This window comes from Myxozyma melibiosi (genome assembly GCF_037950935.1).
Source record: "Myxozyma melibiosi strain Phaff 52-87 chromosome Unknown BZA70scaffold_1, whole genome shotgun sequence".
In the NCBI taxonomy this organism is placed as follows: Eukaryota; Fungi; Ascomycota; class Lipomycetes; order Lipomycetales; family Lipomycetaceae; genus Myxozyma; species Myxozyma melibiosi.
In genome coordinates, this window is record NW_027042915.1 from 1254879 (window position 1) to 1282814 (window position 27936).

The 27936-nt window shown below is 50.1% G+C and overlaps 15 protein-coding genes across 15 annotated transcripts; 7 read left to right on the forward strand and 8 right to left on the reverse strand.

Annotated features, from left to right (window-relative positions):
- Positions 1-237: 237 nt before the first annotated feature.
- Positions 238-2399, forward strand: BZA70DRAFT_17380 (uncharacterized protein). Its single transcript, XM_064909879.1, has 2 exons — positions 238-922; positions 999-2399. The coding sequence occupies exons 1-2, from the start codon at positions 332-334 to the stop codon at positions 2229-2231; spliced, it is 1824 nt and encodes a 607-aa protein (XP_064770550.1). The 5' UTR covers positions 238-331; the 3' UTR covers positions 2232-2399.
- A 1546-nt stretch (positions 2400-3945) lies between these two features.
- Positions 3946-5192, reverse strand: BZA70DRAFT_298241 (malate dehydrogenase; the record flags this gene model as incomplete). The annotated part of the gene is made up of 5 exons (XM_064914595.1): positions 3946-4086; positions 4140-4723; positions 4811-5009; positions 5071-5105; positions 5159-5192. 5 exons carry the CDS (start codon positions 5190-5192, stop codon positions 3946-3948), a joined length of 993 nt encoding a protein of 330 aa, XP_064770551.1.
- A 1070-nt stretch (positions 5193-6262) lies between these two features.
- BZA70DRAFT_286874 (ribosomal L28e/Mak16) lies at positions 6263-6935 on the reverse strand (the record flags this gene model as incomplete). The annotated part of the gene is made up of 3 exons (XM_064913904.1): positions 6263-6355; positions 6418-6739; positions 6919-6935. The coding sequence occupies 3 exons, from the start codon at positions 6933-6935 to the stop codon at positions 6263-6265; spliced, it is 432 nt and encodes a 143-aa protein (XP_064770552.1).
- Positions 6936-7152: 217 nt separating this feature from the next.
- On the reverse strand, positions 7153-9038 carry BZA70DRAFT_271522 (pyridoxal phosphate-dependent transferase). Its single transcript, XM_064911495.1, has 2 exons — positions 8311-9038; positions 7153-8245 (listed from the first exon to the last, which is right to left on the reverse strand). The coding sequence occupies exons 1-2, from the start codon at positions 8958-8960 to the stop codon at positions 7366-7368; spliced, it is 1530 nt and encodes a 509-aa protein (XP_064770553.1). The 5' UTR covers positions 8961-9038; the 3' UTR covers positions 7153-7365.
- A 163-nt stretch (positions 9039-9201) lies between these two features.
- On the forward strand, positions 9202-11079 carry BZA70DRAFT_17654 (mitochondrial deoxynucleotide carrier). The gene is made up of 3 exons (XM_064909903.1): positions 9202-9838; positions 9911-10049; positions 10106-11079. The coding sequence occupies exons 1-3, from the start codon at positions 9693-9695 to the stop codon at positions 10844-10846; spliced, it is 1026 nt and encodes a 341-aa protein (XP_064770554.1). The 5' UTR covers positions 9202-9692; the 3' UTR covers positions 10847-11079.
- Positions 10911-12990, reverse strand: BZA70DRAFT_286877 (nucleolar complex protein; the record flags this gene model as incomplete). The annotated part of the gene is made up of 8 exons (XM_064913905.1): positions 10911-11030; positions 11095-11282; positions 11342-11529; positions 11591-11762; positions 11824-12161; positions 12225-12436; positions 12496-12702; positions 12769-12990. 8 exons carry the CDS (start codon positions 12988-12990, stop codon positions 10911-10913), a joined length of 1647 nt encoding a protein of 548 aa, XP_064770555.1.
- A 40-nt stretch (positions 12991-13030) lies between these two features.
- BZA70DRAFT_271533 (uncharacterized protein) lies at positions 13031-14484 on the forward strand. Its single transcript, XM_064911496.1, has 3 exons — positions 13031-13457; positions 13707-14314; positions 14381-14484. The coding sequence occupies exons 1-3, from the start codon at positions 13432-13434 to the stop codon at positions 14401-14403; spliced, it is 657 nt and encodes a 218-aa protein (XP_064770556.1). The 5' UTR covers positions 13031-13431; the 3' UTR covers positions 14404-14484.
- A 247-nt stretch (positions 14485-14731) lies between these two features.
- On the forward strand, positions 14732-15783 carry BZA70DRAFT_271538 (septum formation protein Maf). The gene is made up of 3 exons (XM_064911497.1): positions 14732-15062; positions 15138-15188; positions 15253-15783. Exons 1-3 carry the CDS (start codon positions 14853-14855, stop codon positions 15709-15711), a joined length of 720 nt encoding a protein of 239 aa, XP_064770557.1. The 5' UTR covers positions 14732-14852; the 3' UTR covers positions 15712-15783.
- On the reverse strand, positions 15784-17395 carry BZA70DRAFT_292874 (WD40-repeat-containing domain protein). Its single transcript, XM_064914391.1, has 4 exons — positions 17244-17395; positions 17028-17178; positions 16045-16966; positions 15784-15978 (listed from the first exon to the last, which is right to left on the reverse strand). Exons 1-4 carry the CDS (start codon positions 17311-17313, stop codon positions 15811-15813), a joined length of 1311 nt encoding a protein of 436 aa, XP_064770558.1. The 5' UTR covers positions 17314-17395; the 3' UTR covers positions 15784-15810.
- A 31-nt stretch (positions 17396-17426) lies between these two features.
- On the forward strand, positions 17427-19475 carry BZA70DRAFT_271543 (uncharacterized protein). The gene is made up of 2 exons (XM_064911498.1): positions 17427-18123; positions 18179-19475. The coding sequence occupies exons 1-2, from the start codon at positions 17569-17571 to the stop codon at positions 19082-19084; spliced, it is 1461 nt and encodes a 486-aa protein (XP_064770559.1). The 5' UTR covers positions 17427-17568; the 3' UTR covers positions 19085-19475.
- On the reverse strand, positions 19174-21131 carry BZA70DRAFT_17501 (uncharacterized protein). Its single transcript, XM_064909885.1, has 8 exons — positions 20774-21131; positions 20567-20715; positions 20370-20497; positions 20274-20299; positions 20179-20218; positions 19854-20114; positions 19453-19797; positions 19174-19376 (listed from the first exon to the last, which is right to left on the reverse strand). The coding sequence occupies exons 1-8, from the start codon at positions 20984-20986 to the stop codon at positions 19264-19266; spliced, it is 1275 nt and encodes a 424-aa protein (XP_064770560.1). The 5' UTR covers positions 20987-21131; the 3' UTR covers positions 19174-19263.
- Positions 21132-21194: 63 nt separating this feature from the next.
- Positions 21195-22698, forward strand: BZA70DRAFT_286883 (ubiquitin-conjugating enzyme E2-binding protein; the record flags this gene model as incomplete). The annotated part of the gene is made up of 3 exons (XM_064913906.1): positions 21195-21779; positions 22152-22391; positions 22459-22698. 3 exons carry the CDS (start codon positions 21195-21197, stop codon positions 22696-22698), a joined length of 1065 nt encoding a protein of 354 aa, XP_064770561.1.
- Positions 22699-22707: 9 nt separating this feature from the next.
- On the reverse strand, positions 22708-24295 carry BZA70DRAFT_271549 (UAA transporter). The gene is made up of 5 exons (XM_064911499.1): positions 24025-24295; positions 23928-23944; positions 23511-23863; positions 23301-23456; positions 22708-23228 (listed from the first exon to the last, which is right to left on the reverse strand). Exons 1-5 carry the CDS (start codon positions 24249-24251, stop codon positions 22821-22823), a joined length of 1161 nt encoding a protein of 386 aa, XP_064770562.1. The 5' UTR covers positions 24252-24295; the 3' UTR covers positions 22708-22820.
- Positions 24296-24592: 297 nt separating this feature from the next.
- Positions 24593-25490, reverse strand: BZA70DRAFT_234272 (SURF1 family-domain-containing protein; the record flags this gene model as incomplete). Its single annotated transcript, XM_064910290.1, has 3 exons — positions 24593-24982; positions 25071-25290; positions 25366-25490. 3 exons carry the CDS (start codon positions 25488-25490, stop codon positions 24593-24595), a joined length of 735 nt encoding a protein of 244 aa, XP_064770563.1.
- Positions 25491-25926: 436 nt separating this feature from the next.
- On the forward strand, positions 25927-27832 carry BZA70DRAFT_17933 (uncharacterized protein). Its single transcript, XM_064909927.1, has 4 exons — positions 25927-26188; positions 26269-26321; positions 26388-26506; positions 26566-27832. The coding sequence occupies exons 1-4, from the start codon at positions 26080-26082 to the stop codon at positions 27686-27688; spliced, it is 1404 nt and encodes a 467-aa protein (XP_064770564.1). The 5' UTR covers positions 25927-26079; the 3' UTR covers positions 27689-27832.
- Positions 27833-27936: the final 104 nt, after the last annotated feature.

A 27936-nucleotide genomic window follows, 5' to 3' on the forward strand; every position in this document is an offset into this window, starting at 1 on the left:
TCGGACTTGGCCCTGCGTCCACGTCTTCGGTTCTTCGCCAGGTCCTCCTCTGTTTCGCTGCCCGTCGGAGAACTTCTGAACAGCAGCATCAGCAGCATCAGCAGAAGCACCAGCAGCTGCTCTTCTCTCGTTCACGCGCGTAGGTCGACTTCCGCTCGTTTAAGTCGAACTGTTCCCGTGTGGCCTCTGTCTGCCGCGTGTCGACTTACCGCCCGCCGACTGCTCTTCGCGACCTTTGTCTGTCGCGAGCCATACCCAGACCTCTCTGCAATAACCCCGTCCGCATCCACCTTCTTTTGCAGCATTCACTACTTTCCCATTGTCTTCTTATATGGCAAACGCCTCCTCCACCGTCTCGGCCTCGGCCTCGTCCGGCCCCGCGAACACGCCGATGCAGCTATCCGCATCCCAGCACTCGCAGACCTCGCCCGTCGCCGCCCCGTCCCAGCTCGGGACGCAAGGCTTCCAATCCCAGACCCAGGCAGCGCTGCCACAGTCCTCGTTCATGCAATGGTACGACTCAATTGACAGCACGAACAGCAGCAACAGCGCCGGCAGCACCCTCACAAACAGCTCGAGCACCGCGTCCTCCCTGCAACAGCCTTACGGCATCAATCCGTCCATGCAGATGGCAAACGCCCGTCAACATCACTTGCGCCGCGCGCAGTCCCGGTATTTCGAGCCAGCCAGAGGACAACCAGAGACCGTCGGGCTCGACGGCCTCGCCGGCGCGATCTCTGGCATGAGTATATCGTCCGGCCGACACCCCTTGCTCGCGCAGCCATCGTTCGACCAGTCCGTTGACGCGCCGATCGACGACTTTAGTCTGCTCCCTGGCGAACAGTCTACTCGTTTTGACCCGCTAGGACGCGGCGGTCCTCAGCTCATTCAGCAGCCGTCGTCCGAATACGTGTGGAAGCAGGTACGCGCCTCCAACTTTTTTATACATATCTACAAAAGAAGAAATAGCTAACGTGAATTGATTTGCTTGATTGTAGGAATACCTTGCACAGCCTCGGATGCCGTTTCTAAGCAATGGAACATACTCCATCCCATCATCTGCTGGCGCGCAATCGCCCTCCAAATCCGAACAGAGCCTATTCTCAGAGACCAACGTCGAGTTTTCCACCTCCCCCCAAAACTACACCAGCACCCTCAACAGCAATGGTTCGAATGCTCAACCCAACTCGTACAACACCCCTGCCTCGAACGCGACTACCTCATCGTCGGCTCCGACAACGAGTGCCGCGCTTCCAGAAGACGATCTGATTCCGACCGCGATTGTGATCAAAAACATCCCCTTCGCGGTGAAGAAAGAGCAGCTTCTGGACACGATGATGTCGCTCGGCCTCACGCTTCCCTACGCATTCAACTACCATTTCGACCAAGGCGTGTTTCGGGGCCTTGCGTTTGCGAACTTTGCGACGGCCGAGGATACCGCGAGCGTGATCAAAGTGCTCAACGGGCACGAAATCTCGGGCCGCAAGCTGCGCGTGGAGTATAAGAAGATGCTGCCGGCTGCGGACCGAGAGCGGATAGAGCGCGAGAAAAGGAGTAAGCGGGGACAGCTGGAGGAGCAGCACCGGAGTAGCTATTCGCAATTGCCAAAGATGGCTTCGACCTTGTCGATGAATAGCTTGACTGCAGTCGACAGCGCCTCCAGCGGCGGCATGTCGTCCACGACTGCTGCCGGATCCTCGCCGGCGTCGTCCGACCTCGATCTGAACGACCCCGAGACGCTGATGATGTACTCCGAGATCCTTCTCTTCCGCGACGACCACAGCCGCGACGAGCTGATTTTCGGTGCGGATCTGTCGCCTGTCCAGCGACGGAACGTGGCTATGCTGGCGAACGGCATGGGTCTGAACCACACTGTCCGCGGCACGAACGACGGGCGCGAGATTGTGATTCGGCGCCGGACTTCGCCTGCACAGGCGCCGTTCGCGCAAGCTATGCTAGCGAAGCAGAAGCAGCAGCAGCAACAACAGCAGCAGCAGCAGCAAAAGTTGCACTATCGTGCACCACCTGCGGGTACTCGGCAAACGCTGTTTGACTCTGCCGCGCGAAACGAGTTCCTGGGTCTGAACGAACCGCATAACCTACGAGGCACGAGATCATACGCCGACATCCAATCGACGGTGCGGTATAGCGGGCCGACTTTACACCCCGTGTCGTCGAACGGCAACATGCAGCATTCGATGATGTACGGCGGGTACCGCCCCGGTCCCTGATCTTCATGTCTTGACCATCTTTTTCCATTTTTGTATAAATATCGCGTTCTGTACTGTACAGCTAAAAAAACTATTGGGTTCGGTGTTTTTTTTTCTTTTCTTCTTCTATTTGCTCGCTTTGACGCACTGTATTGTTAGCCGCCCACACTGTTCCCGTTCACGCAACAAGAACGAGCAGTATCTATTTGTCTTCTTCTTTTACACCATTTTGTTTCTCTTTTGGGTATACATGCGCAGCAGCAGCGCAGCAACCGCTAGCATCTTTTGTTGTGGGGTAATGTCTTGCTTTGCGTTATATACACAGTCTTTGTTTTTGCGTGTATAGCTACATCTACATGTCTCTTTTCCTTTTTGTCTTTCTATATATAACTGTTTTGTTGCTCTGTGAATCTTATGTACCATTTCTCTTATATTTTGTTTCCTTTGTTTCTCATTGCTTTTTTCCTCACGAAAGATATTCGTCTTTCCTATGTTGTCTTGTCTGTCAACACCATGACACCATTAATGTCAAAAAACGAACTTCCCCGCACGCATTCACGAGGGAAGCCAATCACGCGAAAACGAACCAGGAGCTCAACCGCCAGCACCAGCACCACCACCACCACCACCACCACCAGCCAGACGATGACGGATGACCACGAGATGAAATAATTACGCACTAGACGACGAGGATGAGCGACGGGGCTGTACTTTGGAGCCGCTGAAATGGGGGGAAGGAGGGGGAGACGAGGACGACTCATGTTTATGCGATTGCTGCTATGCTGCTCATGAACTTCAGCACGAACACTATCTGCTTTTAGTCTTTTTTTCTAGTTGTTGTTGTTGTTGTTGTTGTTGAAAACGAGTGCACTAAAATTGGCATCGGGCTTTAATCATGTAATAGAAGCACTTCTGCGTGCTTGATTTTGATATACCTACAAAATGTTTTCTGTTTTGTTTTGTTTTGTTAAGTTTTGTTTTGTATTGTAACGAATGAGGATACGGGATATACGACTACTGCTCTTTTCTCTTTCTTGTTAATCGTCGAGTTTATATCAATCATAAAGACTTACTACATATCTCATGAAGGCAGATCTTGATCTCGGTTACTTGCTCCTGCTGTCGTATGTATTTTGTATACAATCTTTAAATCCATTCGCGTAGTCCACCAAGACCATTTATCGTCTATACCACCGACATATATATAACCGACTCAAAACTGAAACAACATGTTTTTATAGTCACGCCCGACATCGTTCCCGTTCGGCGAGACGGAAGACCCTGCCCTGCCCTGCCCCGGCATCTTGGTTCGGCTGTTTTTCTGATCCGGCTATTTTTGATCCGAGCGCAAGTTCGGTGTATGCTTATAGATAAAATAAATAAATATATATGAAAAAGGAAGTTGATTTGTGTATGAAGTAGGTTGTGGAAGGCAAGTTATATCCTAAAAAAGCGAGTCTTTTGTTAGCCGATCGCTCGTAACGGTCTCCATCTCCGTCTCAGTCTTTCTCACTCAGTGAGCGATAAAAGTGCAGCAGAACTACTTATGCAGTGTATCAAACGAAATCAATTTTAGAGTTACAATAAACAGAAGACAATAATCAGTAGTACGTATTCTCAAATAAGCAAAGAAAAATTTTTTTAAAAAAAGATCATGTATCAAACACGAGCGAGAGAGAATCGAAGGGTGTGATGTCGGAGATGGGAGATCTAGGATCTAAGGTGTGAAGATGACTTACTTCGCAGCAGGAGCGACGATGAAGTCGACGCCCTTGGTGATGTTGGTGGCCAAGCCCTTGAAGGCGACCTGGAGCAGACCCTTTTCGTAGTCAGAGGCCTTGGTCAGGATGTTTTCGACCTTGACGGCACCGGAGGGCTATGAACGAGTTAGTAACAGTCTACAGTACAGAGATAAAAGAGAGAACTTACACCCAGCTCGACCGGAGCGGCAAAGAAGTCAAGGCCAGTGGCAGCCTTGATGGCGTCACCGCCGGCAACACCGGGGAGGTAGACGTAGGTGTTTTCGACGATTCCAGTCTGGCCGCTGACAGCTTTCAAGATGCTGTCGACGAAACGGAAGCCGGCGTGGGCCATGGAGAGAGTGGCTGATCCCTTGCCCTCCTTGGCCTGAACGACCTCGTCACCACCAAACTGGATACGCTTGATGAGCTCGTCACGCTTGGCACCGTCGATGGAGACGGGAGGAGAGGCGAGCGAGAGGAGGGGAACGATGGTGTCGCCAGAGTGGCCGCCGACGACGGGGATCTTGAAGACAGCGGGGTCGGACTTGCCGAGGACGGAGGCGGTGAAGGTCTCTGAGCGGACGGTGTCGAGGGTGGTGACGCCAAAGAGTTTGGCGGGGTCGAAGACGCCGTGCTTCTTGAGGACCTCGGCCGCGATGGGGACGGTGGAGTTGACGGGGTTGGAGATGACGGCGACGAAGGCCTTGGGGCAGTAGAGGGCGACGCCCTCGACGAGGTCGCGGACGATGCCGGCGTTGATGTTGAAGAGGTCTGGGGGAGGTTAGTGATGAGTTCGGCGTTAGGGAGGAGGTGTGACTGATGACAGGATCAGATCAGATCAGGTGAGGAATGACGTACCATCACGGGTCATGCCGGGCTTGCGGGGGATACCGGCGGGGATGACGACGACGTCGGCGCCGGTGAGGGCGAGCTTGAGGCCGTCGTCGGCGGGGAGGTAGCCTTTGACGGTAGCCTTTGTGGAGATGTGGGAGAGATCAGTGGCGACGCCGGGGGAGCCGACGACGTCGTAGAGGGCGAGATCGTCGACGAGGGGGGACTGGAGGGTTGGAGAGTTAGAGAGGTGAAGAGAGTAGAGGAGAGGGTAGAAGGGGACATACGAGCTTGAGGAGGAGAGACAGAGGCTGTCCAATACCTGGAGGTGAGGTCAGCATCAGGCCATATCAGAGAAGAAGATGATCTACATACCACCGCTGGCACCGCAGACGACAGCTTTGACCATGATGAGGAAGAAGATGAGGAAGAAGATGAAGAAGAAGAAGATGAAGATGGAGAAGAGACAGAGACAGTACTGATGATGGAGATAGATCAGGTTCGGGGGAGGAGCGGGGCTGATATACCCGCTGGGCCGCGAGACATAATTTTCTAGTGCCGGCGAACACGTGGGTACGAGCCCCGTGGTCCCAACAGGCAGCCAATGGCGCGGTGGCGGAAGTAAGCGGCATAAAGCCGTGCAGCCGAGCAGAGGACGGAAGAGGAGCGCGGAGGAGGAGGTCAGGAGCCAGCCCAGCGCGAAGACGCTGATCACAGTCAGAGCAGCCGTCGAGCACGCGAAGGAGGGGCAGAATGCGGGGATAGCGCGGCGCGGGGTGGTGGGCGGGTCGCCATTATCGTCCTCCGACTTGTTCCGAGCAGCGTTCCGACGGGTCTCTCTGCTGCTCTACCTGGACTACCTACACCTACACCTACAGCTGCTGTTGAGAGTGAGCAGCTAGTTGTTGTCTTGTTATTGTTATTGTCACATAGTCATCATTCAGCATATTCACTACTTCAGAGTATAGTCTTCTCACAGGGCTCACATCGTTGATACATAACACATCCTCGGCTCGTCGAGCAATATACAGCATCGGGTCTCTTCCAGCCTGATACTCTTCCCTGCCTGGTCTACAACATACAACATCTGCGATAACGTCATTCTCTGCCTCGGCTGCTGGTTGTTGACTGTCTGAGTACTGAACTGTGTGTCCGCAGTGAGCTGTCCATGATCTGTTCATGACACCCTTCCGGCGCTCTTCTCTTCTCGTCACCCATCTCGTCCTCTTCCGGTCGATCCCAACCATCTCCTTTCCTTACTTAACTACATCGGCTCACGATCCTCGTCTTCTCTTCCGACAGATCACTGCGTGTACAGATCACTACGCGTACACGTATCCACGTCTCAATACCAGTCGGATACCAGTCGTCTCAATCTTCTGTAAACGGTGCTTCATTCAGTCAAAAGCTAATTACATATACTACACAACCGTTCCCGTATTCTTTTCTTTTTTATCCTTCATCCCTCGACTCTTCCGCTTACTCAGAAGCCTTCTTGCCCCGGGGCTTCTTAGCAAAAGTCTTCTTGGCCTTCTTCGAGTACAGGAGCTGCGACGCCCGCTTAACAGCAGTCTAAACATTATTCTGTTAGTAACCCTCTCATCAACACTCCAACAGACATCAATAATCCCTACCAATCTCATATCATCTCTGTAGTTCTTGGTAACACCCGCAATAGCGGCGTACACCTTTCGCTGGCTGGTGTAAGGCTTGAACTCGGTGCTGATCACAGACTTGGCAGGAGTAGCAAACGATCCGACCTTCTTGCTCTTGAGCACAACAGCGCCCTCAGAGGTCAAAGAAACACCAACTGACTTCTCGTTGGCGTATCCAGAGGCAGAGTACGAGTAGTCGCCAGACACGTTAAGAGGGTCCCGCGAGAACTGGACACCGCCGCCGGTCTTGCGCTTGAGCAGGTACGATGAGTTGTTGCGGGTAAGCTCCCAGATGAGGTCGCTAAAGTAATGTTAGTCTTCTTCTTCTGCTTCTTCTTCACCGCTTTGTTCTTTCTCTTTGTTTGTGTCCATCTATATCATCCACCACATCCACCACCTCCTCACCCACACCACCCCACCCAACAGAAAAAAAGAAAAGAACCTCCCCCCTCAAAACAGATAAACAAATAGGAAACGCACTTGGAAATAGAAGACATTGTGTACTGCTGTGTTGCTCGATTGTATCGTCGATAATCTAACCAACTCTCTCCTCGATTCACACAACCAAATCCCATCCCAGCCCTGCTCTCTGTGTGTTGTAGGGTTGACTCTAGGGTTTGAGCCGCATATTTAGCAGTCACATTTATAAACTCGAGGGGTTCGTGTGGTTATGTAAGATATATGTCAGCGGAACTTGCCGTTGCTTCTATAAACAGACGATGATATATTTATCAAAGCTGCTGCTATGATGATGATGATGATGATGATGATCATAAATCTATCAACTACTGCGGATTCAAAGCGAATTTATTACACAATTCATGTACAAGAAGAAAACCGCAACCTGCTATCTACATCTATAAGCAATCATATACTTCTCCACCCCTCTCTACAATATCCAAAACAAGCCACAGCTTCTTAACTTTTCTAGTTCGCCGCGCCAAACTCCTTCGCAATAGTCTCTGCAAACAACTCAACACCTCTAATCAACTGCGCCTCAGGCACAGTCGCAAACGTGCCGCGGAAGAAAATGTCCGCGTCCTCGCCCTCGCCCGGAATAACCTTCGGATCGACCGGGTCCTGGTCCGCTCTGAACCATGACCCCGGAATGAACAACACTCCGTGCTCGATCGCGGCCTCGTAGATCTTGCTCTCGATCTCCAGCGGCGAAAGCTTGCCAAACGAAGGGTGCTTGCGCGCGTTGAACTTCAGCCAGAAAAACATACCCGCGGTCGGGCCAATCCACTCAACGTACTCTCCCAGTCCCTTGGGCGCATACCCTGTCGGCTCGATAAAGTACTTGCTCAGCGCATCAAGGCACACATTGCGTCGGTGCGTGTACTCCTTGCGCAGCTCAACCAGCCAGTCGAGGTACCCCTCCTGCCCCCACTTCGACAGCAGAGAGTACACAATCGCCTGCGACATACCCGCCGGCGTCTGGATCGAGACCTCGTTCTGGCGCGTCAATCGCTCAATCAACGGCGCCTGCGCGACAATCCAGCCAAGTCGGGTTCCGGGCGCCATCACCTTGGAGAACGAGTCCAGCCGCAGGACACGTCCGTCAACGTCGAGCGAGAGGTACGACGTGATCAGCTTCGAAAGGAACTTGCTGTACTTCTCAGGGTCCTCCTGAGCCGTCGGAGGAGGGGGAGGAGCGGTCTTGGACGCGCCGGGGACGTACGGGTCCATCTGCAAGAAGTAATAGGGCTCGTCCTCGACAATCATGATGTCGTACTTCTGGAGCACCTCGTAGACAGCCTTGCGGCGCTCGTTCGAAAGAGTACCTCCGGTGGGGTTCTGGCCGGTACTAAATAGAAAATATGCTGTGTTAGTAAATACAAAGCATCATCATAATTAAACAGAACGACATACGGGATGGTGTAGAGGAACTTGGGCAGAGGACCCTCCCAGCTGGCAAGCTGCTCGTCGAGTTCCTTGGGAAGAATTCCCTCGAGATCGACCTTAACCGGCACGCTCTTGACGCCCTGGGCGTGCGCAGTCTCCATCGCGGACGAGAACGTGTACTCCTCGGCGATGATGGAGTCCCCACGCGAGCACAAAAGCCGAAGTGCGGCATCGAGACCCTGCGTGTTTCCGACCGTCATAAGACAGCCCCAGTTCGAGTAAGGCGGGTGGTGCACGGTCTCTGTGTGCTCGTAGATCCACTCAAGAAGCGGCTTGCAGCCGTCGGACTGGCCGTACTGCATCGCGGTCGCGAGCGGGATCATGCCGGGGTCGTTGGCGTGGTTGTAGCGATCGACCGAGACCGAAATCATGGGCGCGTCCTTCGCGAGCTCGGGGTTGTTGTAGGTCTGGAAGGGAGGCGCGGGCGCGGTCGCCGAGAGGGACTCGAACGGGAAGTAGGCGGGCAGGGGCAGACCGCCGCCGAGGGAGACGATCTTGGGGTCGATCGCATACTTGAACGCGGTCTTGAGCGGGGAGGGACGGCGGGAGAGGGCCTCAGGCGAGAGCTTGTACCAGAGGTCCTTTGCCTTGGGCAGTTCTGTTCCGTTTGCGGGCATTGCGGGAGGAGGATAAGAATACAATAAGGATAGAGGATGAAGGCAGGCTGAGGGCGGAGATGGGGAAGAAGAAGGCGAGGCGGAGGAGCAGCAGAGTCTCCGAAAGAGGCCGACGTCGGTTTTTAGAATTTTATTAAGAGTCACCTGCTTGGCTGGGCGGTGCACGTTTAAGCAGAGCACCCACTGACCCCACAATGCTCTGTCTTAATTCTCCATCCATCTTCAAACCTTGCTGGTTCTCGTCGGCCTTGCGTACAGGACCCGGTTGCTTCTTCTGGATTAAAGATGTGATAAGTTAAGGATAAATGAAGGTAATATGGGTATTTTACACATATCAAGATGTCAAGTCTGGGCGGGTCTCCTTGTCAGTGATGGTAGTCGTAGCAGTAGCAGCGGCGTAGTATCACTGCAAAACAGCTCAGTTTGTCGTTATCAGATATCAACAAATATATTCTAGTATTGCATTCATCAATACAATACTCAATCTACTCTCATAATCTCTCATCACCACTGTCCGTCGATGATTGCTGCCATCGCGACTTAACCCCCTCAACACCGACCCCCACCATAAACTCTAATCCACCACCTCCATCCGCCGGCTCTCTCTAATCTTCCACTCCACCGTCTCGCCGTACACCCTCCAGCCTCCTACTCCCTCCCGTCTCATGAGGCCATGCCGATCAGCCTTAGATGAGACACAGAGTGCCAGTCCTGCCGCTTGCCAGTCTCTAGATGCCATCTGCCGCTCTCTCTGCACGTGAGAAGGATAAGACCGCCGATGATCGTGCCTGCCCTGGCGATGATTCACATGAACGGGCTCGGACCCCCAGCAGTCGAGAGTCGATGATCTGCGGAGGTATAGCTGGTCTGACCTCTAGGTGCGTTTACGCTTTTTCTTGCCTACTGCCATTTTAAAAGCCCTGCTCGTTAGTTAACGCTCATCTCTGAAGATTTTTCGTCGCGCCTCTCGACGTCGTCAAAATCCGGCAACAGCTCGAAACTCATTCGTTAAGAGGTGCCGCACCGCGCCGCGAATACAGCGGAATCCTATCCTCTCTGTACAAAATATACAAAACCGAGGGCTTGACCGTACGCTTCCATTTCTCTCTCTCTCCTGTCGTGAGTTCAGATCTAACTTCGCATAGGCTCTATGGCGAGGAAACCTTCCTGCCGAACTTCTCTACCTCGTCTACGGATCCTGTCAGTTCGCCGTCTACAGTCACATCCAGAATAACCTCTCTCCTCTCGACATCCCCGATGCGGCCAAGAACTTCGTCTCCGGCGCCTGCGCTGGCGCAACCGCAACAGCGGTAACCTACCCTCTCGACCTTCTCCGCACGCGCTTCGCCGCCCAAGGCGACGGCGCCCATCGCGTCTACAAATCGCTGCGTCACGCGTTGCTCCAGATCCACAAAGACGAAGGGTTGACAGGCTACTTCCGAGGTCTGCGACCCGCTATCGCCCAGATCGTGCCGTACATGGGCTTCTTCTTCGCCTCCTACCAGCCGTGCAAGTTAGCCATGTCGAGTCTCGAGCACGAGTACGGCGTCAACACATTCGGATCGGGAGACGCCATCGCCGGAATGATCGCTGGCATCGTCTCCAAAACGTGTGTCTTCCCGCTCGACGTCCTCCGCAGACGCTTACAAGTCCAGGGCCCGACCCGCGAGAAATACGTCTTGGCTGGCGTCCCGACCTATCCCAACTCCATAGTCGGATGCGCGCGGGCAATCGTGAAGAATGAGGGCCCTCGCGCGCTTTACCGTGGACTATGGGTCGCGCTCGTGAAAAGCGCGCCGACGAGCGCAATCACAATGTGGACCTTTGAGAGCTCTCTTATCGCCTTGCGCTGGTTCGACAACAAGATGGAGACTCTAAAGGCATAATGATCTACAGAATATGATATGAAACAGTGTATTATAATAATGCATCAGATTTTAACAAATAATATTACAGTTCCCATCCAGAGAGATACGCTTTGCTGTCTGTACCCCCAAACACATTCGACACCAGCTCGAACTCCACCGCGGGAGCCTTTCTAATCGTCTTGACAAACTCCGCATCCAGCATCTATTAAACAGACAATCAGTAAACCAATTCTCTCGATTCTGATAAACACGGGTGCAGAACTTACAGTGCCGTACGAGTGGTCCATAAAGTCCTCAATGTTGTACGATGGCTTGTAAAACGGCTCGGAGAGAATCTTAGCAAGCGTGCCGACGTTGGGATGGTAATGGTCCTGCAAAGTTGCAAGTTCCCAGAGCGAGCTTTCGAGTGCGCCGGTATGGTTAGGATCGGTTTCTTCGTCATTGAATGGATCGTCTTTAGAAAGAAGTTAGTCAGACAGAGCTGTTAGAGGGAGGGTGGTAACAGATACTTACTCAGTCCGTATTTCTTGGCATCTGCGTCGGTGAAATCGGTCCGTTGCAAAAGCAGGTTACACGTGTTATGCCGCTTGAGCAGGTTATAAGTGAAAGGCACGATGATGACGATCGCAGACGGAGGCGCGGAAAGCGCAAGTCTTGACAGGCGTTTCACAAACGAGGCTACCAAAGCTGCCGGCAGATGGCTGTTGATATCATTGTCAGTAAAAGAGTGTCGAATTTTTTGCTGATAAAGGGGGGACATACGTCGAGGAGAGGAAGAGATCGAGAAGTCGGAAAAATCGGGATCTGTGCTTCACGTGCAGAATATTGCGGTCTAGGAGTGCATATAGCTTGGTGTAGAAGTTCGGGTAGTCGAGGTTGTATTTTTGCATGAGCAAGAATAGCGCGTTCAAGGAGAGCAACGAGACGACTCCGCCTGTATTTCAAAAAAGAGAATTAGAGAGGGCGTTGAAGAACATGAAAAGAATGAGAATTACCTGTATCGTAAGAATCTGTCAAGAAATCCATAAGCAGTTGAGGCTTATTGATATTCGGCACGATTTTCTTATGCATGACCTGCAAGATATACTTGTACTGCTCGACCGTCAACGGCCGCTTCAAGATCGCAAGCCAGCAGTCCTGCAGCGCACCACGCTGAGACGACAGTTTTTTGACTGGCGTCTTTGCTTCTGAAGGCACGTCCACTAGGAATTCGGTGAGCTCGGATGAGTCGATTGGGAAGCTTGAGAGGGTGGTTAGAGCTGAGAGCAAGTTTGCGGTGAACAAAGACTGTTCTTCGGCTGTTTGGTCTTCTGCCTGCTCTACGGCCACCATGCTGTTGATATATCACTGTTAGTCTGTGAGCGGACGACGCCAAGTATAAATGTTGAAAACTCACCAAGCAGAGTTCAAGAAGTGGTAACGGATGTCATGGTATTTGTCGACATACTGCTCCACAAACTCAAGAAGCAAGTCATCGCTTGATAAGTTCAGTAGCGCTGAAGTGATCCTTTTGAGCAGAGTCTTTGCAAAATGGTATTCGCCCTTGTTTGGTGAAAGGTATGTACTTTCCTCCTTGGCGATCCGGATAAGGATTGTTAAGGACGTGTACTGAATTTCTGTCTGTTAGCAGTCTGCACTACAGTTTAGGACAGGATAGAAAAACATACAGCTGCCTCGGCGTCTTCTGCCGCTAGTAGCAACACCAAATCAGTCTTGAACTCCTTGTATTTCTCCTTCAACCACAACGCCACTGTCTCTTGTGCGGTGCCAACCAGCGATTTCTTGACAGGTGACAGTAATCCGGCAGCCATCATCTTTGCAAACGATCTGAAAAGCGCGGTAGCAGAAAGTAGTGCGATTTGCGGATCGTCGTTCTGCAGGTTCATTGTTCGGTCAGCACTTGTTCACAGTCGCAAAGTTTTGAAAACTATTAGACGTACCTTCATGTAATGCAGGAGATATACTAGATTGTTATAGTGCTCTGTAGAGCTCGAGATCTGCTTCTCCAGCTCGAGAATCACCTCTGGCGAGGGCTCCAGTATCGCAGCACTCTTCTTCATCGTAGCCTTTTCAGAGCGAGATTTCTTCAGCAAAGGCGAGTCAGACACATCGCTTGTCAGCGATCTCTTGACCTTCTTTTTGTTCACAGCAGCGTCGGGCATGGTGTCGTTCTTCTATCCTTCTGCCTGGTCCTCTGCTTGTTCAACCGTACAAAATATTTCAGTTGGGAGTTCAGAGAAAAACCTGTAAACTCAAAACAATTCTGATCACTAAGCAGCTGCAATTATCTTACATAATCCCACAGTCATGTGATTCCTGCGTCGCAATTGGCCCAGATCCCGCAAAATTCTCAAGAGCCGGGCAACCCAACCACTCAGCGCTCGGAACAAACAGTTTGCTGTCCACCTTCTGCCTCCTCCTCGACCTCTTTTCACCTCCCCACCCTCCTCGCAATTCACAATGAGCTCCGTTCTTGCTGCCCGTTCCCTGCGTAGTATGTCTCTCTCTTGCTCTTTCTGTCTTTTAAAGTCTGCTTTTATCGCCGCAGAGCCACGGAATCTAACAGTGTCTGTACAGTTGCCGCGCGCTCCCCGGCTGCGTCGATGCTCCGCGCACAGCGATTCGCTCCGTATGTATCACCATCGTCCTTGAGTCCTCGGGGCTGTCGAATTCTCGGTGGTTTTGGCGTGGAGATTGAGTGAAAATTGGAGATTTGAAGTGATGGCGGTTGCGCGGGCTGCAATCGCCAATTCTAGATTCAGCGGGAAGGAAGGAAGGAAGGAAGGAAGATTGCAGGGATTCGTTTACGCCAGACACCGAATTCGAGACTATCCATCGTATTCTTCACTGCTAACGACTTCTGTTCTTCCCTCTACAGCATACTAGCAAACACCTATGCCACCAAGCCCGAGCCCAAGGCTAAGGCCGCCTCGCTCATTGCCTCCATCCCTGACAGCATCGTCTCCAAGACTGGTACCCTCGTCACCGGTACCGCCGCTGCCATCTATGCCATCAGCAACGAGCTCTACGTTATGGGAGACGAGACCACCATCGTCGCCGTCTTCTCGGCCTTCATCTACATGATTGCCAAGATCGGTGCCCCCGCCTACACCGAGTGGGCTAACGGCTACATCGCAAACATGACCAACATCCTCAACAAGTCCCGCGAGACCCACACCGAGGCTGTCAAGCAGCGCATCGAGAGCGTCTCCCAGCTCAAGGACGTCGTCGAAACCACCAAGGTCTTGTTCGAGGTCTCCAAGGAGACCGCTCAGCTCGAGGCCAAGGCTTTCGAGCTCAAGCAGTCCGTCGACTTTGCCCATGAGGCCAAGAGCGTTCTCGACTCGTGGGTCCGTTACGAGGCCTCGGTTCGTCAGCGTGAGCAGAAGCTCCTTGCTGAGTCTGTCATCGCGAAGATCCAGAAGGAGATTAAGAACCCCAAGTTCCAGCAGCAGGTTCTTACCCAGAGCGTGGCTGAGATTGAGAGTACGTTGCTTTCCTATCTTTTTTTGCGCCATCTAATCGGAATTTCTCGCTAACATTTGTGTTTAGAAATCTTTGCTCCTGCCAAGTAAGGGACATACTACGACTTTTATTTATTAGATTATATATGTGTCGTGTAGACAGAGTCTGAATATATTCATTTTATCCACTGATTGAGATGTGCGCGCTGAATATGAACGCTGTAAAATCCGTCCCTTCCTGCCCGTGTCTCTGGCTGAATACTCTAAATTGGATTCCACCAGCTAGAATATCCGGCAGTTGTATTCTAATAATGCTACAAATTAGTAGACTATTTCCTCATCCGACAGGTTCTTGCCGCATTAGGTGAAAATTATAAACTCTAATGGCGAAGTGCTCTTAGTATCCCTTGGTGGGTGACTATCGAGACTCGCGACGTGTACGCGTAACCAAGCACTTATCCAGCTTTCTATCCCCACATCAGCGACTCGAAACCAGTCGTTTTTACAAGCAGCTAAACAGTCAAGTGATAAAAGCAATCTACACGTGCATACCGACTAAAATGTCTGAACCTCCATCCTACACCGACTCGATAGCGACGAAGGCGCTAAACCTGCCGGTGTTTGCTCATCTCAAGGGCAAGCGGGTGATTCTGGCGTCTGGCTCGCCGAGACGGAAGGAGCTGTTGCAGCAGATCGGGCTGACAGAGTTTGAGGTTGTCAAGTCTGACTTTGCGGAGGATTTGGATAAAAAATCGATGAGTGTTTACGAGGTGCGTGGATTTTGCGAGATCATGAGAGGGTCGGAGGTTATGGATGTGCTAACGAGGGAGATTTGGCGGATGTAGTATGTTAAGGAGACAGCGAGTCAAAAAGCCATAACAGTCTACCAGCGCGAAGTGAGTCCAACCGTTTTAGCATATGCACAAGTGCTCAAACTAATGCTGACGTCGTGTTGTATAGATCGAAGCCGGCCAGGAGCCCGCGCTGGTTATCGCCGCCGACACAGTGATCCTATCGAAGAACATGATTGTCGAGAAACCAAAGTCGTCGATGGACCATTTCCGAATGCTACAGTCTCTCCGGGACGAGAAGTTCCCCCACCGAGTCTTTACCGCCGTAGCTTGCATCGCGCCACTGGAGCAGCCGGTTTATCCTGGATACAATCTGCAGTCGCATACCGAGGAGACCCAGGTATATTTCGACAAGGACGTCTCGGACGAGTTTCTGAGTGCGTACGTGGCAGATGGAGAAGCGAACGATGCGGCGGGTGGTTATTGTATCCAGGGAAAAGGAGCTTTGATGATTGACCAGATCGTTGGGGACTACAACAACGTCGTGGGACTGCCTCTGAAGTCGTTGGTGAAGCTTATCGAGAAGACTATTTATCCGGAAGACGATGATTTCGAGGATGGAATGTGAGGCCTCTGAAACACGTTTTTGCTTAAAGTATACGATGTACATATAACGAATATCATTTTTCCGACTTGGCTTATAATCCGTGTCCATTTCTATATACATCTAATCACTATCCGAATCCTCAAACGTCTCCTCTTCCTCGTCTAGAATTACAGGAATCACAAACGATTCATCGCTAAACTCGCCGCGCACTCTTTCGATCGTTACCACATCTACGTCGTCCTCATCTTCTTGGTCCAGCCTTCGTTTGTTGGCGATTTCATCCGGGATCTAAAATTCGGTTGTCAGATGACTTGATCAAATCGAGCTGGCTCGTAAACAAGACAGTAAACGTACCACGTCAAACTCATCCTCTCGTTCTTCATACTCGACGTTCTCGTCCACTTCGACGAAATCAGGCGCGAGCGCACTCCACTGCTGAGGGGTAACCGTTGCCCATACGTAAATTGTCCCTTTGTCCAATCCGGTCGCAGCTATCAGCGGCCGATTAGGATGCCACTGCACGTCGACGATCTCCTCCCTCGGAGCCTCGATAATCTTCACTAGCGAGCCGACTTCGGTCTCCCAGATGTATATGTCATGCTGATCCTGATAGGTCGACGCTAGGACGTAATCGCCGTTCGAGTTGAACGTGATGGAGTTCCATTGTAGACGGTTGACAACGTCCTGGAATCTGTGGATTACTGACAATTCCCAGTTGTTTGGGTCGGTATAGCTCAGATCCGGGGTGTTGAAAAGCCGAATAGTGCGATCAGAGGAGTTGATGATAAACTGCTTTCCTGAGCTACTAAACGCTATATGCTTAATATTCGACGTCGTGATCCTCTCTGAGCGAACGGTCTGGAAACTTTCGCTGTCTATGATGTTCAGCCAGCCTTTGCTGGTGCCTGTGAATATGTACTGTCCGGAAGTCGTGAATGTTGCAACCAATGTTGACTGTTTTTCCTGTACTTCCTGTTGATTCTCCGGCGACGGCGAGCCCGAGGCATTCTCCTCGTCATCGCCAGACGACGTTTTCGCGAACGCCACGTCGTTCAATAGATGTTTCCGTATCGTTCCGTCTGTAAAATCAACCAAAGTTGGGGCATCTTCGAATAACGAGACGACGAATATTTGGTGGCTGTAGGGGTGTAGCTCCGCGCCCCAGATCGGAGCTTCGAACCGTACTGTTTTGACTCGTTTTCCGTCCTTGAGGTCCCAGAGGATGCATAGCCAATCTCTGGACCCTGATAAAAGATATCTTCCGTCACGAGACCAGCTAGAGAGATAGATATTGTTAGAACACGCGTGTCTATAGACGCGACGGCAGATAGTCGTACCTCAGTGAAGTGATTGGACGCGTGTGGCCGCGTAGTACTCGCGCAATCCCATACGTATCAAAGTCAAACACAATTACAGATCCGTCAAACAACCCGGACGCCAAATAATCGCCTTTCCTATTAAATTTCAGACATGTCGACCGTCCGTAGTCTTCACATTGCACCTGATGTCAGAACTAGTTCGATCTCAAGAGTCGCAAAATAGTAGATACATACTCAAGATATGCGTCAGGTTCTCGGGGTAGTCTTGCGACAGACTGAATGGATCTGTCAGCAGTAGATTCATATTTTCTGGTCCCTTCTTTCGCTCGGACTGCCCATCAATATGTGTTTTGCGCTCGATGGCATCTACTCGTTCAGTGATGAAGCGGCGGTTCCATCCTCGAGCTCCAGCAAGGCCCGCGATGGGATTTCGTTTAAAGTTTTAAGGTTTTCGTGACCTCATCGCGCGGTGGGAAAGATTCGATTAAAAATTGCTATTCACTCGCAGTGCACTGGACAGGTGCGACTACCAGCAAGATACTCGTGGAAGTCACATATAATGAGTGCGTTGACTAGGACAGTGCTCAGGAGGACGCTTCTGGTCCCGCTGGGTGCGCGGTCAAGTCTGAAAGGCGCTTGTCAAGTCGGAAATCTCCAACCGCTGATATCGTCAGTCTCCCAGCCTCGAGGCTCCGTTCGGCCGCTATCGTCGCTATTCGGCAACCTCATTTCGAAATCAAAGAAACCACCATCAGAGGCAGAGAAGGATGACGATGACGACGATATCATGGGCGAGATCAATTCCGCCTTTTCCCCCGAGCAGCTCAAGGCATTCGAAAGGGAAGAACAACCAAAGAGTATATATGACGACGGAAACAGCCCATACGAAATCACAACAGACAAGGCGGATCCGGAGTTTCCGACCGAGGAGGAGATCGCAAACGCAAATGTGCCAAAGGGATTAGAGACTTATTTCCTACGGGCTACCTGCACGTCCTGCGGGACTCGGACAGCGCACTTTATTGCGCAGCACGCGTATCACCAGGGGACGATTATCCTATACTGTAAAAATGTTGCATGTTCCCGCTTTAGTATCTTTATCGATAATCTTGGCGTAAGTACACTTACAGTGAATTCTTGTTTGTCTTGTTTGTACTAACATGCAGCAGATCTTCCCTGAGCGAGAAGAAAGAGAGTACGCGCTGGAAGAAGTCATGACCGAAACAGCAGAGGCTATAGCGCAAGGCAACCGGGGCTTTACTCGTGATTTGGTCGTCGAAATCAGACCACCTGGTCCGATGGCACCTGAGGAGTTTGACGAGTACGTGCAGGAAATGGAGCAGGAGGAGTTGAAGCGTGCGGCAAGGCGGGAGGCGCGGGAGAGAGAGCTCAGCGGCGAGGCGCAGGAGGAAATTTCGGAGGAGACGGAGGAAAATTTGGAGGAGATGGAGGGATTGTCGGATGAGATGGAGGGATCTCTTGATCAAATGGAGGCGTATCCTATTCAAATGGAGGGATTTGCGAGTGAGTTTGAGGGAGTTCCGATGGAAGAATTCGCGGATCAGGCAGAGGCATCGTCAAACGAAGCTGCCGCTGAAGACAATGCGTCAGAGCTAGTGGATGAGACTGCCGAAATTGACGAAAGCCTCGCGGGCAAGATATTCGAGACCGGTGCAATCGATGAAGAGATGTTATCCGAGCTCCTGCACGGCAACGTATTTGAGACCTATGCACCCGACGACGAAGATGTGATTGAAGAGTTCTTAGCCGGTTTCGAAGGAAGCGACAGAGAAGCCTTGCGCCTCAAAATTGAAGAGATCTTCAACGGAAAAGTGGAGGAAGATGTCTATGACGACCTCAACGACGGATGGAATATGGACGGCATCGACGACATCGCAGAGGGTTCGGAGAAGCTCTTTCTACAAGATGAATCTGGCAACGCTGGGTCTCAAGAACCGCTCTTTGACTTCAAGTCGCCAACTGCGGTTGCCGATTTGAGGAAATTGACGCCGGAGCAGACTGCGGCGGTGTTTAGAATCGAGCTGGAGAAATATAAAGCTCGCAAAGGGCTTTAGGCTCGCTGGGTTTATGCTTGTCTGTCACAGTTCACCAATCCCTTCATTCAAACATAATATACTACCACCTCAACGGCCACATAAATACATACAAGCACCCCCCTCCCATACTCATGGTTTCCAAACATTCAACAACTCTCGCAATAATTCAAATTCGGTCATCCCACTTCCCTGGTTTCTCATTTCTCAAATTTGCGCACTTCGAATGCAAACTGTGCGGCTTGGAGAAGATATATGCTAGGATCGTCAGCGATATGCGAGGTCTCGTAGAGCGTCTTCAGAGCGCGGATGACTAAAGCAGTAGTTGTTAGTAATCATGTTACCTTAATGGATGTTGTTTTGAGACAGAAACAAGGAATTCAACTCACCCTTCAGGTAGTGCGCATCGAATCTCATGTCCGCAGATAAGGCATGCTGCGAGATATACTCCCAGTTCCGATTCTCCTTCGGCACTCCCTCGTAAGACCAGATCTTCTCGACATCAATAGCCGGTCTTCCTCCACGGATATAAGTAAGCACAACAAATATCCAGAGCGAGATCACGAGCTCAGTCTTTTGCGCCTTGGGCAGATGGGGAAGAATCACTTGGACTGCGTGCGCAGCCGTGAGAGTGTGAAGGAGCGCAAAGTCTACTTCATACTTGTCTGACTCGTGCGAGGCAGTCACGAGCAGCGATGTAGCATGGAAAATCCTCTCAAAGGTTTTTTGGAAGTCTACAGAAATAGTTAGTTTCAAGACAGCCCTCATAAACAGGGGAGGATCAATGTACCTGAAAAGTCAAGTCTGGTAGCGAATGCCAGCAGCGCGGCACTTGAGCTATCAAGAGCTTCGTCTGAAGTGTCGAAAGGCCCTAGCGTGCTAATAGGTGTTGCAGTAATCTCGGGGCTATCCTTGATCAACTGTAGTACTTTCAACGGATCCTTCTCAAGGGTCTCTGCGCGCTCGGCGATCGATAGATTCTCGTACGCTTTGACGAAACCCTTGATCAAAAGAGCGGACGAGTCGTAGCAGGTTGCGTCAAGAGTCAGAGCTATTGAGTGTGTTATGTTAGTGTCAAAGAGAATAGATTAGAGCATGATTGCTGTTTTGCTTACCTTCAGTCGCAACTTCGGCGCTGTTGAGTTCATAGGCGTACTAAATAAGATTAGTCAAACCGATAACAACCAATGGATATATTAAAAAGGCTTACAGCAAGATGAATCAAGGGATGAGCAACTGTGAAGGGTCAGCGAATTATACTCAGATAATCAAACAATTATATATAGATAAAGGTGCATGCACTTACGATCGCTAATCAAAGCATGTAGCAAAGCCCCTTTGCTATCAAGGAGCAACTTGCTAACAATTTTCTTCCACTCGAAACTAGCATCAACAACAAGATCGTCAAAGTAGTCTCTGTATCCGCGCTGGAACCTGAATTACACAAATGATCGCACGTCAGCTTCGATGTCATGCGGACTCGTCGAATCGCAACAGACTTACTCTCTCTGACCGTAAAACTCACGCCAATCAAAGTGGGTAACTTCTTGAGGACTGTCTTCTTTCCAGCTCTCGAGTTTGCTGGAGTAGTCCTCGTAAAGCTCCATCAATTGATAAATCTCTGCGCCGAGGAGGTACGCAGAACCGAGTAGCTGTATCGTAGACTTTTAGTCTTGGTCTTTCGAAAGAATATCATTCTTAAATACATACATGAGGCATGTGATTGTGATATTCACGATCATGATACAGCACAGCGTACGACGCATGATTGGCACGTAGAAGCTGGTGAAGCTTTTCCTGAGGGGTCGACTCTTTCTTCTTGGGTCTCGGTAGCGGCTTCGGCAGCTCAGGTCTGTTCGGATTATATCCCGGCTGCGTCAGCTGTACTGGCTCAGTGGATTCTGATGAAGATGAATTGCCCATGTTGAAAATAACGACTGTGTTTGTATTGCACGATCGAAGGGTTTTAGATGTGAGGACGGGTGAAATCTGGAGAGATACTGATACGAGATAACTGGTTGTTGGGACTTCGTCAGTTAATCCTCGACTTCCTGAACATGAAAAGTTAATATGACTTCATCCCCAACCAGCAGAATCACTTCTCTCAATGTCATGACTCTGCAACCAGGTCATGGCCATAAATAGCAGCAATCCAGCATGGAATTACGAAAATGTGATTTACTACTCTGAACTTCTCCCGCGCGTGTCGAAACTGTCGCTAGTTGTCTCGCCTCTCGAATCTGAACCCTCCCATCTGTCGCGTCTTGGATCATCAAAACTATTCGTCAAGCTGTCTGCTAGCGACAGTTCTAGCACTATTGAACTTCCAGCAAAGGTCTCTCCTGATACGCCAATCTCTCTAAAACAGCTTGCTGCTTTCTCTGAAGGGTCTCTCTCTCTTCGACTCACGGCCGCGCGACAAGAACGCGAAACACATACAGTACCGTTCCCTGCGAATGAGTTGTCTCAAGCACGTCAACTTCACTGTCGATCATGCGACGAACCTCTGCTAAGAAATGAGGTTAAGTTCCTGAACATGCCATCTGAAAATTGGTACGAGATGATGGACTATTGGCACTGTCATAAACCAGATCATGACCATAACGCGTCCAACGCGATCTCAAAAGATATGCTCAAACCCCGGCAGGGCGTCTCTTTGGTCGGAGTTTCTTACATTGATGTTTTGGACGGCGATTTAGTTGAGTTATCTGAAAAGGTGTGTATTTTTTCTGTTTTTATTTGAGCTGTGGCTGCGTGAACTGTGAACGAAATGGGTCTAAAGAAGGTTCTTCAACACTTGCGTTTCCACGTTGAAGTATCGATACACCGACCCTATATGAACCATGAAATGCAGGATCCTTCAGTGTGATTTGTATACCAGATTGGCTGACGGACCATCTGTACCCGATCGTTGCTGATCTGGGTTATGACTTGAGTCCGATCGTTGCCGTCTGATATCCAATCATGCTCGCAGCACAGGCTCTTTCACTCTTGCTTCTGTCTGCAATCCTCATTCACACATTAGAATTTTGAATTCTTCGTGTTGTATTTGCGTCACTCACCGTTCTAACGCTATCTCTTCACTTAGAATCATTCGCCGCCCCTTCGCTGCGCAGCCTGCACCAAACCGATAGGCGTTTTCGACGCCGTCGACAAGTCGATTGCAAAGATTCACAAATGGAACATCAGTCTCACTTTGGATGGAGAAAAGAAAGTACACGACAGCGAGATCTATTTTGCGGAAATTTTGCTGGAAATCGGTGATATACATGCAAACTATCACTTTGCTGTCTCACGAGCATCGGCGAAGGATGATGTTGTTTTTTACGTATGTTGATCCGAACGATTTACCTTCCGCCTAAGACAAGATGTTTACGATCCGTTTCCTTATCTAGCTATGGGTTTTCAACAACGACTTGACGTACAGCAGCTCATTCCAACCCCACCCTCAGCGCGCAATGAAGATTTTTTATTCAACCAGCCCTCCCACTACACAGGTCGTCACCGAAAGTATTGACATTCCGGACGATTTGCTGGAAGAGACCATGTGCGTTCTGAATACTCGAAACCGGCAGCTACCAGAGTCCTTGAGGAAGTTTGGGGAGTGGGACGTCAGTTTGTTCCATCGATTGTAATATAGTAGTATATATATAATGCATTTTATGCTCATTAGATTAGAGTTTAGATATAAGCAAACAACAAGAAAACTCCAGATAATGAACACCGGAAAAGGAAAATCTACGAAATATGCGAGTCTCTATGCACTCTTTAACGACTTTGCAGCTTGTCGCAAGCGCGAAATCTCAATGCTATACCAAGCAGCTCCTCCAAACACGAGTATGGCACCAGCAGTGGTTCCCAGCGACAGTTTGTTTCCAAACAGATAGATCGACAACAACAAACTCACGCATTTTCTTACATTAAGTACGATCGTCACCGTGACTGCGGTCGCACTGCCGGCTAGATTGTTAACGCCCCTCACGCAGATATACTGGGTGGCTGCGTTTAGTAGCAAGTATAGAATCTGCTTTGGGATACACACTTGAGGAACCAAGGCTGACAATATTGGAGGAGTAACAGAAACGGGTGTCGATTTTGCGAGATTGTGGAATTCATCGATGATTGAGTTCCGCACGGGATAGAATAGCGGCAACGTAAGAAAATGCTATTAGTGCTGGTTAGCGTACATTCAAGCCATATATTCCAAATTTAGTTTGTCTAAGCAGCAGCACCGTACCATATAAAAAAGGTTTTCACGCCAGAAACTTCCGTATTTCTTGTAGGTGTTCTCGTTGATCTGGCTCATTACAGCAGATAGCACTTGAGCTAGGAAGAGGATGAGTATTCCGATCGCAAACTCTCTGGTGTTTGATGTTTCCGTTGTTCCCTCCTTCTGATCCTACAGTCAGTAAAAGTATCTCACCAGTCATAGTAAAGGAACAAATACCTTATCTTTGACATTCTTCGCGTCGAATAATGTAGCGCAGATAACGCCGGCAGTCAAAATGACCACGCTAGCAATCTGCGCCCTGCTAAACTTTTTGCCGTAGATGAACCCGACGACCAACGAAAACAGAGGACCGCCCGATCTGAAGATGATATGAACCGGAATAGAGATGTGGTATTTCCATACAAAGTTGTTGAGCACTGAGACTAGGAAGAACAGCGTAACCCCCACGGCATAGCGCTGGAATGGCACGTGGGGCTTGGCGATGAAGAGAGGTGGTTGGGTAGGTGCGAAGAAGTGAATGTAGCCTTCTGTAGCAACAAATAGGAATTGAATAAACGTTATCAGGTTTCCTGTAGTAAATGTGGTCAGTTGTGGATCATCGAATATACACGTATTAGACAGCAGTTGACGAACCAGCATTTGTGTTTTCTCTGTCGTGATGAAACAGTCGACCGTTAGCTCACAATTTCCTGCAGAAACCAACCGACATGCTAAACACAATCAAACTCACTGTACTATAGCCTCCAATGTAAAGACATTTGAGCAGCAACCCCCGAAAATGAGGCCCAGAATGAGAATCCACTGCGCAGAAGCGATCTGAGCAACAGCAGAGGCAGCCTTGACGAGCTGTCCTTTGCCAATCGGGCTGGCGGTAGAAGAAAAGCTCTTCGCCTCTTTCTCGTCTACTGTATCAATAAATCCAGTCTTCCGGTTGGCTGGAATTGTATTCGCAGACATTGTGTTTCTCTGGTCTATGGAAGTGGGGGTTGAGCGACAACGGGAGGGCTGCTGGGACTTTCTTCTATCTGGCGTTCCAGAACAAGACGCCTTCGTGCGGCGCAATTTCTATTTGGCCTCGAGCAGCCGTACCTGAACTTCCTATAACGGAACTTCATGTCCCAGCCAATACGAAAAACAGCAGCGATCTCGGGAGTCATTTCATAATTGGTGATTTTATTTACAATCTAAATACTCGCTGCCTGAGCCATATATACAACATAGTTGACCATCTCGCCGGCATCGAACCTGGAAACCTTTACAATTTTCGGTACAAACGCACAGTTGGCAACTAGCCATAATCACGAATAGTACTTCCTCGCGTGCTGCACCTTTCTGGCCTTACTCGTCTTGGGCGACCGCAGCATCATCACACACATAACAGAAGTCGCGAGAAATACGCCAGCCCAGGTAGCGATGTACTGAGAGTGAGTGTTGCGGAGGTCATGCTTGGGCAGACGACCGATCGGGATACCTTGGTCTGACAACGTTTCCCAGGAAACGAATGCGTCGGAGTCGAGATATTGTGTGACAAGTTCCTCGATGATGACTGGCTCCGCGTTCGTCATTCTGGCGAATTCTTCAACGTCGACAAAATAAAACTCATTTTTCTCGGGCACGTTTTTTGGAGTGAAGTAGTTTGGCTTAGCGGGCGATTTGATCAGGCCCTCGACAAATACGGGTCCCTCGGGCTACATATGGTTAGTTAGCTGATGTCTTGAACATAAAAAATTGAGCCATGAAAGTCGACCACTTCCAAAGACTAAGCACCAAACTTACCATCGCTGCTTTGGACCGTTTCGACTGGTCAGCCATATCTTTTCGAATCCACCCACGATTGATCAGTATAGTCGATCCGTCCTCCCGTTCGAAAGGAGTAATAACCGCGTAACCGTTCTCTCCTTCATACAATCGCGGACCAACTTGGAACTCTTGATCGTAGCGGAACTTTCCCTTTGTGAGAACTCTTCGATATTGCAGCTTGTTTATCGCCTCCGAGCTAATTGGGGTGGAGAAGTTAGCTCCTTTTCCAATGTACAATAAGTCAATATGAAAAATAACGGGGACTACCTACTCAAGTTTGGGCGGCAGAACCAAAGGAGGGAGAAGCAATCGGTTCTCGTATTCAGCAATGAGATTCGTTTTCCACTCGAGTCGGTATACTTGCCATGCCGCGAGACCAAATGATATTATCGGCATGAGCACTATCGTGAGCGAGTATAGTTAGCCAAAATGCCTTGTTTGTTTCGTTTGATACAGATATAAAAGGCGATTGCGTACACATAAGTGTCAATACAGATGCTCGCCTCATGGTCCTCTCCGGCTTCGTCTTGATGCTCTCCCAGTCATACATTGTCGATACCGACCTATGGGCTGGCAATTGTCGCGCCGACAGAACCGACGGCATAGCAAAAACAGCCGGCCGACGGGCGCTATGCAGCATGAACGCGGCATTCTGCCTCAGGACCGCTGATTTAAGGCACTGCATCTTGACTGCCGATATGAACGCGGTCAGACTGCGAGAAGCGGTGCGAGGAAGACTCCGAGATTTAAGGTTTGAAGGCCAAAGTCAGGAAAAGGGTTCGGAGGTCGGGGCAGATCACAGGACGGGCAGGTTTAGGCTGAGAATAATAATCCACGCGCCCAATTCACTCTTCAGTCCTCAGAGCATACGCATACGCAAGTACGGCTATAAGGGATACTTACTTATCACGGTTGTTGATATTTGCTTGTTCTGCTCAGCAAACGCGATTCAACCCCATCATCAAAGCAGAAGGTCGAAGGAGTGATGTCGACTAGTTCCTCAATCCAGGAAAGGCAGGTGTTCGAGACCTCGGTAGAGGCTGCGGTCAGTCGATCTGTCCAAGAGCATCTGCCTCTCGTCGTGTTTATTGCAGGTATGTGCTACTAGAGTTGTGCTTCGAGTGTGGGCACAGGACTGGCTTCTGGTCTATCAAGCTAACACGCGCATGAATAGACGAAAGCGAGGAATCGAACAGATGGGCGCATGATCTCCTTGGTGACGATGAGGTATGCCGCGTCCGGTTCTTGATAAGATCGTGTTGTTTGCAGATTCTGATACGTTTCATACTATAGGTCGACGATATTCTGTTGAGATACGCGGTCTCTCTCAGACTCGAGAACGGCTCGACCCAAGCTGGTTATTTCGCTCAGATCTTCCCTATCACTCACGTTCCCTCTCTCTACGTCATCAAGTACGAACTATAACCATCTATTGATTGCTTTGTTGAAGTGATGCTAAATTCAGAGATAGCAACGGATCCATGGTTGACTACGCATATGGCGATATCACAACAAGTACTCTTATCGAGCGGCTAAAGCGATCAGTGGTGCCTGGCGATTCCCCCGCACCACCTGCTGCCGCTGCTCCCGCGACAATGCCCACCTCTACCGCAACACCGACCCAACAGCTACCTTCAAGTGCCCAGTATTCTACGTCCACTCCCATCTCCACTCCAGCAACCGCCTCTACTCCAGCTGCAAGCTCTCCCTCTGTCACCCAGCCTCGTCAGCAACCTCGTCAGCAGCCCGCTGCTAGTGCGACTATGCCAGCTACTACTCCACTGCCATCCGCGACCAGCGAGAAGAGAAAGCAATCTGCTATGACTACGCCGTCTGATTCTTCTTCACAGTCCAGCAACGAAAGATATCGAGAAGAGCTACGACGCAAGAGACTGCAGGAGTCTGAGGAGCGCCAGCGCATATTGAAGCTATTACAGGACGACCGGGAAGAACGGAAGGCCAGGAGTCAGGGACTGTCATCTCGTTTATCCTCCGAGCTCCCGGCCAGGGGGTCAGACAAGAAAGTGACTAAGGACATTCATCACCACAACGACTCTGCGCTGGCAATCAGACTATTTGACGGCTCATCTATCAAGCAAAGATTTCCACTTGAAGCTACTTTGGGTGATGTAAGAGTATGGATCGACTCTAATAGGACAGACGGTGATGTTCCATATTCGATAATCAGCCAGTTTCCCCACAAAATATTCTCAGCCTCGGACGAACAGGAGACCCTTGTTGCATTGGGTTTACACCCTACTGCCACCCTTATTCTGAAACCGGTCTCCAATTATTCCAGTGCCTTCATCCCAACGACTGCTCTTGGCCGTGTGCAGCAGGGAGTCTCGAGCGGGCTAGGTTGGGTTTTTGGTGCTGTTGGTACGTTTCTAGGATACGGCTATCAACCTCCGGAGACCGAGCCTGAAGAAACTTTCAGAGTTCCAAATCTTGCAGCTCATGACCCCGCCAACGACCAGCGGTCGAGATCGACTTCACCTTCTGGCCCACAAACTATTCACGATTTCTCTGATGGCGAGAACTCTGATCGTGGGACGTATAACGGAAATCATCTGAGTCTGGAAGACGATCGCTAGATCGTATAAACTCCTCTGAAAAAGACAGATTAAATTAAATGTCTACTCGCTCTCCCAAATTTCGTTCAGCTCTCGTTTTTGGTTTCCTTCCTTTTATAGCGTCATCTTGATAAATAAAGTGGGATTTGTTTTCCCGGTGGATCGGTAAAAAGGGGATTTTTCTTATCATTCTTTATATTGTTCGGGATAAGTTTGGTTGGCTGGTTTGGTAATTTGCATCGTTGCCCCATTTCTGATTAATCTTACTA